Raw genomic sequence first — 10,279 nt, 5'->3', positions numbered from 1 at the left:
GCAGATGCCAGCAACAATAGCAAATTGCTGCTGACATCTGCAGTGAGATGTGAAGCACAATGCAGAAGTCCTGCATTGTGCTTTGCATCTCTCTGGAGATGCGGGCAGTGGTATGGCCGGGACCCGGGTGGTATTTAAAAGCAGATTACTCAGTAATCTGCTTTTAAATTTCCCGCCCAGCCACGGCCCCCGACGGACCGGCGCCCGGGCTTTACAGCAGGACCATCGGATCGCCGCTGGAGCGTGGGGCAAAGGTAAGGGGGGCTCTTAAAGTTACCCCGAGTGTGACTCGGGATTACCGCTTTTTGCAAGTAAAAGCCACCCCGAGTCACACTCGGGATTACCGCTAGGGGGGTTAAAGTGCAACTAGATAAAAGTAAGGCATAAACGGATCTGAAACGCAGTACTAGAGAAGTTCAGTACTTTCAGCCTGGATCTCTAGTTAGCGTTAAGAAACCTGGAGTACTGAAACAGGGACGATCCAAATTCTCTAATCCGCTTAGAGTGACAAGTAAGGATGACCTTACACCTATGAACTGTCTGATGGATGTATATGGAATGCCAGTCGTCTTGCACCTGTTAGGCAGGGTTTTTCAGATGCTTCAGTTGATGATATTTTCATATTACTTCTGATGATGATCAAACAGGAGATCAGGTACCAACTGTCCAGACATACTCAAGAGTCAGAAGACCACCTGTGTGGACTAAAGACTATGTGATGTAGTTAACTTGCATAGTACTGTTTTGTGTTATAGTTTCACATTCTTGTTACTTGCATTCTGTTACATATATATATAAAAAAAGCATTTGTACAAGAGGGGAAATGTAGTGTTCATCCATCTGGCCTGTAGATGTCACTGTTCTAGTTGTTTACTCCTTAAGACAATCTATATTGGTATTATTGTTGGTTCCTGTGCTGCTCTGCTCTGAGGATATATTACAGACACTGCTCATGTATATAGCTTGTGAATCCTGTAAATCAGGGGTAAGCAAACTCCGGCCTTTAGGCCACATATGACCTAGCCAGTATTCCAGAATATTTCTTCATCCATTGCGGCAACAAAGCCCTGTGTTCAGTGTGCAATGACACCAACAGCACTTCCAAGCGGTCGAATCTCAAGGGGCATTTTGATGCCAAGCACGCGCACACGTACAGAGACTACACTGCGGAAGATTGAGGCTGCTCGCTTGCATGGTTAGAACAAACCTTTCCTTGGACCACCTTGGTTTCCTCTGGCCTAGTGTGCCTTCTTGACCTCCTGAAATGGCCTAGTAGTCCAAAAAGTTTGCTTACCCCTGCTGTAAATAAACTTGGTTTAAGTTACCCTGCTTTCCTGATTACTGGACACAACAGTTTCCTCTCATGACAACAAAGACCTAGCTCTAGTAATATCATGCTAACGTCTCAACTAAATTAGGCAGAAAAAAAAATGTTGCCCCCAGTTCCCCCAAAATCAAGTAAAATGTGTCAGTCTGTATGTGTGGCTCAGTTTAGGTGTCACCTGTCATTTCTTCTGTTTTTATTTTCTAGGCAACACTTTTTTATTCTTTTGTTTTTATTGATGATCCTAGCTATTCTCCTCCTTTCTGTTTTAATTCTAACCACAACAAAGATGCAAGGTGATCTGTGCTGACTTGGTCAGTTTCCATCTAGAGAAAAAGCTGCTTTGGAGATACAGAAGAAATGATTTGGAGATGTAGGTATGGCACACCTGAATCTTTAATGGTCAGTAGGCAGCCATGCTCATGCCTAGCTTTGCTTTGATTGAAAGTGGCAAACATCACAGTCACACAGATGAAGCACATCCAATATGTGTGGCATTAGTACAAAGTCTGTCTACTTTGCAACAGGCCTCAACCTCCACCACCACCAAGAGAATAAATGGAAGGCATGTGGCCAGGTGCAAAATAGGTAAAAACATTCAACCAATTTTGTGCCAAAATTTAGTGTTTTTTTGTGTTCATATTAAGGTGGCCCTTTAGTTAGAGTCGATGTAAGTTGCCATTACTGAACTCACTATTGCCAATTGCTGGCTCTAAAGCTGATCTTCTGATTCCAGTAGTTTCAGTCTCACCTGGTATCTGTGTAATAAATACACCTAAGCTGTATGCTTTTTCTGGGTCAGTGATTCAGAAGGTATTAAAGCAATAACATTTTAGAATAGATTTTATAGAACCAGATCTGAAATGGAAGCTTACATAATCCTTCAGTGAAATGTTTGCTTTAATTGGTATATTCCACTCACAGACTTTGTATGAAATACTATGAATCTTAATTGGTGGCATTTGTATTAAATTATAACAGTCTGTTCCATCTAGCAGATAACACAGTGAACATGCTGTCTTCCATGTGTTGTTAATAAATGTACTCTAATGAGGGCAAAGCAAAAATGCTTTGAACATACTAATTGATTTAAAAGAACCTTTTTAATGGGAGGGTGTGTGCTACTAGCTGTGTGTTTTAAATTCAAGTCAGAGAGTGCATAACTCAAATAGTTTGACTTTGGAAGAGTCTAGTAATACAGACCCCAATGCTTTCATGACAGATCTGACCTGCTAAACAAACCAATTCCAAGAGAGAATAATGGTAAGGCTTACTAGCACTACTTGATTACTGATTCTCATTGCTCCTTCTTCTCTCTAATATGATTGAAAACAATACACTTTGTAATGCTTACTAAGCTTGTAAAAAACAGTAAGGAAATATAGAAGTTTTTATCCTGCAAATATAATCACAGATCTAGACCAAGCTTCCAGAGGGTCTGACCTCCTTATCTGCACACTGTTTCTGGATCTTCAATCTAAAAGCATGTCGTGGTGAAAGCAATGCAACTAGTGTTTTCATAAGGAAAAGTTGCATGACAGACTAGAAAGCTAATCTCATTGCTTAATGCAACAATGACATATAAAACATCTAAATATACATAAATGACATATAAAAAATATGAAACAAGATACAGAAGTAATTGTGTCAAATTCACACAATAAATTCATTTTAAATTCATTTGAGGTCACAAATTCATTTGTAAATGCATATAATTAAAAAGGAGGGACCTTCTGTGCTGAGTCAACTTCCAGTCAGTGCAGTATGCATAGTATTTGATCTGAATACTAGTTCTTAGTGGCTGAGAAGGTAATGAAGCCATTATATATATATATATATATATATATATATATATATATAAATTGTGACATGGTAAAAACTCAATTGGGAGACAGTCTGCAGGACTGATAGCTGAAGGTTAAAAAAAAATAATGAATATTGCTTTTGAAATTCATATATTAATGTAATTTAATATGTACCATGTAATTTTAGGAATGGAGATTACAATTTCTTTAAAGACTGCTATACCTATTTTTCACTCTTGACACTCATATGTTTTATTATGCCCACCACCCAGGGACAGGGTCTTTGTCCAATTTCTGTTTTTTGGCCTATAAACACCCCCAACAAAATCTGTGAATGAATTTGCCTACTTCCAAACAGCCCCAGCTGTATGCATGCAAGTGGTAAATTAATTTAACTGTGACTTTGGGGCTAGTCTTTCATGCGTCATTTTAGGAAAAACAGAAAAGGAAAGCTGTCTTCCAGAGCAAAAAAATAGACACAGTCAATCATATAATATGTACAATACACTACAGTAACTAATTTTACCCCTCTGATTTCATAAGATTGTTTGGTTTTGTCTCCCTCTGCTGGACTTGGCAGCTGCTTTGTAACTTTTTAGGCCTTACATTGGTTCTAAGATAAATCTCAAGCTTTCTTTTCATTGGGAGCAGTTTACTACTTTGGTAGATCAGGTGTTTTCAATAGGCTGTTCAAGTGGCACGCCGGTATATTTCTCCAGCAAAGAGAAGGGTTAGTTTTCTTTTTCCTGTTCAGAAATATTGTCACTGCCAAACAATTCAATAGTAACAATGTATGTGAGCAGCCTTTAGTGGGCTCTCAAGAATATATAGAAAATGCACTCCCCTAGGTCTGAAATAAGCATTGGGAAAGTAAACGAGATGAAATCCTTGATGCAAACTTACTATGCGCACAAGTCTGCAGAACACCAGCGCATCCCAACTTCTCTACATAGAAATAATACATAAATGATCCCCGTTTTGGGTATAACATGAAAAGCAAAAAATATTTAGTAAGAGTAAATTTATCATCTAAAAATATTTCTGTCAGGACCAACAATATCTTTTAGCACTTTTCGGTCAGATATTAAAAATGTTTTCAGTAGTAGTGGGATGACCTACTACTCTTATACTATCTAGTCAGAAAGCTGCAAGTTATGTCATCCTTCAGACTGAGCAATTTCTGAAATGGAAAAGAAAAAAAAAAGTTTCAGAAGATAAAATGGATTTCATACACATATTTCTGCGTATTTAGAAATTTCCTAAAGTTCACCTAGGGTCATGGTGGACTTTATCCCAATCTAATATCCAGCTCCCAAAAACTCAAACACGCTTCTTAAAAAACAGTCTCCCAAATATACAACTCTCTTGCACATATAGAATCATTGACACCGACTTACTATAATAATTGAGATTCTACACCGAATTAATATTGCCAAATATTGCCATTATGTAAAGAACAAACGTATATTTTCTTAATTCACCTGCACATGAATTAGTAAATGAAGTGAACATGAATACAATTTATTGAAGGTTCTCAGCCCCTTTATATATCCAGGTGCATGGCTTTGTTTCTAAATCTCAAAAATATATTGTTAAGCAAATTGGCATCCTTCAAAAAAAAGGCTTATGTGTGTGGCTGTGGTTATATCATTTCCATTTCAAGTGTTTCAGGCATTTTGTAAAACATAGTGCTATTTACATAAAATAAGTCCACAATTACATTTAATTGTCCCATCTGCATTTTGCATTCCTAGTTGTACAAATAAAACCAATACTTTTATTAAAACAAACCGTTTATATTTTTTGTCACAGTGAGTGTACAAAAATGAAAAGTAAAATATGCACAAATCAAAGATTATAGTCACCAAGTGCATGATGTTAAAAAAGAAATATTTTTACCAATATTTTTTTTCACAGCATTAGGTCTTATTATACCATGAATCCAAATGACATACTGCACAGTTTAAAACACAATCACAGTTTAAGTCACACTACAAGGCACCATTGCTATATATTATAAGGCATAGATGGAACGTTAGTATAGAGTAAACTTTGGAAACATCTGAGGCTCATTGGGTGTAGGGGATCATCTTTCAACAATTTGATTTTGCTACATTAGAAAGATCAGAGTCATTAGTAAAATAGTTTCAATTTACATATACAAACGTACTAAAAATGTAGCTAACAGCCCAAAAATACACCCAAACAGAAGTACAAAATCTTGTTTTATAGAGTACATATTGGCACTAAATTGGGGGGGGTTGGAGATCCTGCAATCACCAGAGCCAAACAAGTCTGCCAGGTGAGTACCAGCCAGCAGAGATATTTGCCAAAACGACTGCAAAATTTTGTATTCTTTGGAAAACAACGTTTACTACACCAGCATCATTCCTAAAAAGATCCTCCTAATGAGGTCTGGGTGGCAAACTTTGATGTACAAGACTCACATATTACATAGCATTTCATGTGACCTGAGTGAAGAATGGGGCCAATAGTTAGAATGAGAAAATCTGACTTTAAAATGAAAATATAATGACCATACAGAGCAGTGCCCCTCTGTATCAGACATAAAAAGTGAAATCAGAGTTGATTTTCTACAATCTATTGAAATAAATTTATTAGGTAATAATTAATACTTCATACCTACCCCAAAAACAAAACCTTTTGTTAGTTCCTGCTAATAAGCACAGCTTGCAAATTTCAGGCATCAGAACTGGGAAAACTGGTTTATATAATATACTAGTTTATGAGCAATAATGCACCGGCATCTGCATGTTTTTTTTTTTTTTTTTTGGTATTGGTAAACTCAAACATAATAAAATGCCAACGACAAAGACCTTCATTAGAAATATCAAATTTATTGAGGCCACTGGATTCGTTCTTCAAGATGTTGGCTTGACTGAACAAATCCTCGTACCCAAGTCACTGTGGCAAGTGGGACAGCAAACCTGGTAGGAGAATTAAAAGGGAAATGCACTGCTTTTTTTCTTTTTTGAGCACAGCATACAAATGGCCAGTCAACAGCATTAGCCTGTATTCTTGCAGGTACTGCTCTTTTCCCAGATATTAGACAAGACACAAAGTAGATTTTAAAGCCTCACTACTTCCCACCACTCCATATCCCCCCTCCTTTTGTGTGATTGTAAGGGGCAGGGTCCTCTCCTCCTCCTGTGCCACTGTCTGTATCTGTCTGTCATTTGCAACCCTATTTAATGTACAGTGCTGTGTGATATGTTAGCGTTATATAAATCCTGTTAATTATTATTAATTTAAAAAGGGTACTAATTAGGCACAAATAACATTTCTATATATTCCTTATGACACAGCTGATCTTCAGTTTTTTTGTTAATTTAGATGACTTTAACCCCCAGGGTTGCAGGAAACCCATAAATCTTATACAACATTTGTGATAGACAAGCAAAGCATTACAATATCCCATGCTACTACTGATGTGCTTTCTTCTGTTGCAATACAACCAGCATTTTATAAACTAGAGCCTCTGATAAAAAAAAAATAATGCAGTGACCACAGAAGTAGCAGTGAGTATCTAAAGGAGCCCTACAAATGTACTTTTTTCTTGCAATGTTGTTCCCATTTCAAACAGGCTTTGATATTCATATTGTTCAAAGTGCAAGAAGGCGCCTCTTGTACTTGTCTGAAAAGATCACAAAATATTTTACATTTGCTATAGTGATATGTTTTACCTGCAGTAATTTGTGTAACGGCTTGAGAAACAGTTTATTCTGTACATTGGTCTACCTATTTGAAACCACTTTAGCTCATGAGAATGAAACAGAACCTCTGGCTAGCCCTTAATCTACATGTGGCATGGTTTATTTGTAATGCTTGCCTACAGCTTGCAATTGTTTAATACCAGTGACCACCAATGTTCTGCATTGCATTCAAATGTACAAAAACCATATCATGAGCATTACAAAAAAATCAACACTAAACACTTGTGTAAAATTCAGTCGGGGAAAAATGAAAGCTCCAGTTTACAAAAAATATAGGGTTGTGTGTAATTTAAGTATGGCTGTTGCAAGGAATGTGCTGGGAATAAAGATAGGAATTTGGGAGCAGCCATGGTATGCTATTGGAAAAGAGGTTGCAAGATTGTAGGGCTGACAGGGCAAGTGTTATAGGTACATACTATGCTACTGGCTGTTTAATCACCAAGCACTGAAATGTGAAAACATAAGAAATGAAGTTAAACATGCAGCCAATAAAAAACCTGATGGCAGATCTAGGTCTTCCCCACTTTATCTAAAACAAAATGAAATATTTTAGCCAGGTTTGCACTGGTGCAGATTTACTAACAGGATGTTCTATGTGACATTTCACAGCTTATGCTACAGTACAGCCAGCAAATGCTGCTCTCTCATCATTCACAACTGAGCAAGCACAGGTTTGGATTATCTCCATATTTTCCTTCACTAAATATTAAAAAAAAAAGAAGACATTATTGCACTTAAACTCCAGATAAGACGAACAGTGTACAATGCTGCAGACAATTCACAATTAAAGAAAATTGTTATTTGTGATATCCATATAGATGGGCTACCTAAAAAACTGCATTAAACACACACAATCAAATCAGGGTGTACACATTTATGTACATTAATATAGTCTACTAATATACAAATTTACAGATTTTTTTATACATAAAAAGTAGTTTTCATTTACAAAAGTACACAGATAAAATGTTAAGATTACTTTTCATGATCTGTATTGATAAAAAGAGAAGACCCATATTTCTGCTACAAGCTGTACATCTCCAGGACATCTCCATCTCTGTTCTCCAAAACTATTCCATTGTTGTCTTCTCCAGACTAATTGCCACACGTATCAGAATACTGTAGGGGAAAAAAGTAAGTTAGAAAAGACAGCATTACAAGGTACAGAGTCAATCTATACAAAGCAAATTGATATAATCAGGGGGTTTTGTTGCTCACAACCTTAAAAGTGATGGCCAACTTTTGTACATCGAGTGCAGCTCCAAAGAACTGCACATAATATTTATTTAGAGACTGTGGGCATTACACATGAAATGTTCTAACTACAAATAAGAGACAAAAAAAAAATACCTGGCACATTTTATCCAGCAAAAGATGGAGTGAGGGTGACATTCACAGCATGTTACCAGTATACCAAATTGATCACATAAGGCTTGTGTAGACTGTAGATTATGGTTCTGAATGTAACCTTCAGAAAGGAGGCCGGAAATAACACATTCCTTTGTAAGGATCTCCAGTAAAACCATCCAAACTGGAAAATGGGAATGCTGACTTCTTTGATCCCAATAAAACCAAACTATTTGACTAAATGTTGTTAATCTAATAGATATTTTTCATTCAGAGCACCTGAATATACTAACTCTACAGAAGGGTCCTCAACTCCCAATCCTCATAAATGTTCAGTATATTTCTAATACACAGCAAAAAATGAAGTCACTAAATGACTCTATATATACAAAACTCTGGCCTATATGTGGCCCTCCAGTTCGGGACCCCTGCTCTAGAGGTAGAATCTAAGAGCTATATGCCTCATCCCAGTGACCCCCCTATAGTGGTAGCTAAAACAAATACAGCCAAAGAGGTCTTGTTCAGTTCTGAGGGTCAACCACTAACCATGAACCAAGCTCTTAAAAGGCAGAAGTACATAGAGTATTACATATTTAATGTATCATCTTTGGGGCGAATTATAAAATAAACAACATGGGAAAAAGTGAGAAGTTGCTCATGCTGACAAATATTTTCTAAAAAAATTAGTCATAAGCAACCAATTGGTAACCAAGTGCAACTTTTTAGATTTCTCTTGTTTTCATTCCTACTTTTCTCATAGAACGGTCTGTCTTTGGCTAATATACAGCATGTATTTTAGATCACTTTGGCTTATAAACAGCATGCTGACATTTTTGTTGATCTACAATCAGCATCATTTACATAATGTTCCTCTGTTGTAGGATATTCAGAAGGCCTAGGGAGGAAACGCATACAGCAATGTATTACATTACAATGAAGCAATGTCCATTTTTATTACTATAGGGAGAGTGTTATACTCAAACTATTGACTTTATTTGCCTTATGTGCAACAACTAAGACTAGCAGAAAGCAGCTTGACATGATGGGAATAAACTCCTTTATTAGATTGCAGACCTGGTTACCCTGCTGTGTTAGTAACATGCTGTAAACTCTGATGGTTCTTGGTAGATAAGTGTGAAATGGCCAAACTACCAGGGGCCTGTGGGACCAGTTGGGTTAAACAGAGCAGAAAGAAAGCATGTCAATTCATTTCACAGATGGAAGGACTCCAACATTCTGCTGACACAATATAAAGTACAACAACAGCAAGGATAGCTGTAGCGGTCCAAGGATGACTTAATTTAAATAAGTAAGAAATATGGGGAGAGAGAGACGTGTGCATAAAACTAACTGCAGATTGTTCTTTTAAAGTGAATCCATCACACTTGACATCTAGCTACATTGCTATGGAGGATAGAAAGGAGCCAGAAATTGCTTTTACTTTGCCAAAGTTTCTTTTTAAGTTGTGAACTTATTGAACAAAGGTTTAGACCCGTCAGGGTTGTTTTTAATTCCGTGATCAGCAGTGGACATGAAGCAGTTGTGGTGTCTTTGATTTAAAGAACGCAGTTCTATATGCAGACCTTTTCAAGAATTACTCATAACCATTGATAGCCTTCATTCATTATTTCCCTATACCATTATTCGTGACACTGGCTGACTTAGAAATGTGTCACTAAATGTAGTCAGCAAACCTACTTTGATTAGGACATTTGGGACCAACTCCCTCTTGATGTGCAAGCTAATGCAGTAAAAGACCTAAACGAAGCAGGTATTTGCATAATAAAGCTATAAAAGTTTAAGGGCCCCTAAAAGGAAATAACTATAATAAAGACACCTAAATTTGAATTTACACCACTGTTGTGGTAATGTACAATACACAGATTGCTAATAAACATTACACACAATACAGTGCCATTCATTTCGGATGGCAACCCTATACCTTTCCTAAACAAACCTCTATTGTAATGTAATGCACTACCATGCTGGAATTTGTGCCAGTCCTGTTCTGCGCTTTTGTTGTTCTGGCATCCAATTCTATTAATGGTTAACAATACTCTATAATGTGA

The 10,279-nt window shown here is 36.9% G+C and overlaps 1 protein-coding gene across 2 annotated transcripts in view; it reads right to left on the bottom strand.

The window, feature by feature from the left end:
• Positions 1 to 4,904: 4,904 nt before the first annotated feature.
• The window catches only part of RELL1 (RELT like 1), a 33,286-nt gene continuing 27,911 nt past the window's right edge, over positions 4,905 to 10,279 (bottom strand). For both annotated transcript variants that reach the window (XM_072406343.1, XM_072406342.1), the window contains one exon: positions 4,905 to 7,982. In XM_072406343.1, the coding sequence (XP_072262444.1) occupies positions 7,959 to 7,982 (24 nt within the window). In that variant the 3' untranslated portion in view covers positions 4,905 to 7,958. The remainder of the gene's footprint in view (positions 7,983 to 10,279) is intronic.

The sequence above is a fragment of the Pyxicephalus adspersus genome, chromosome 3, assembly GCF_032062135.1.
Source record: "Pyxicephalus adspersus chromosome 3, UCB_Pads_2.0, whole genome shotgun sequence".
In the NCBI taxonomy this organism is placed as follows: Eukaryota; Metazoa; Chordata; class Amphibia; order Anura; family Pyxicephalidae; genus Pyxicephalus; species Pyxicephalus adspersus.
The sequence above is the reverse complement of the archived record's forward strand: the minus strand, read 5'-3'. Positions and strand labels throughout refer to the sequence as shown.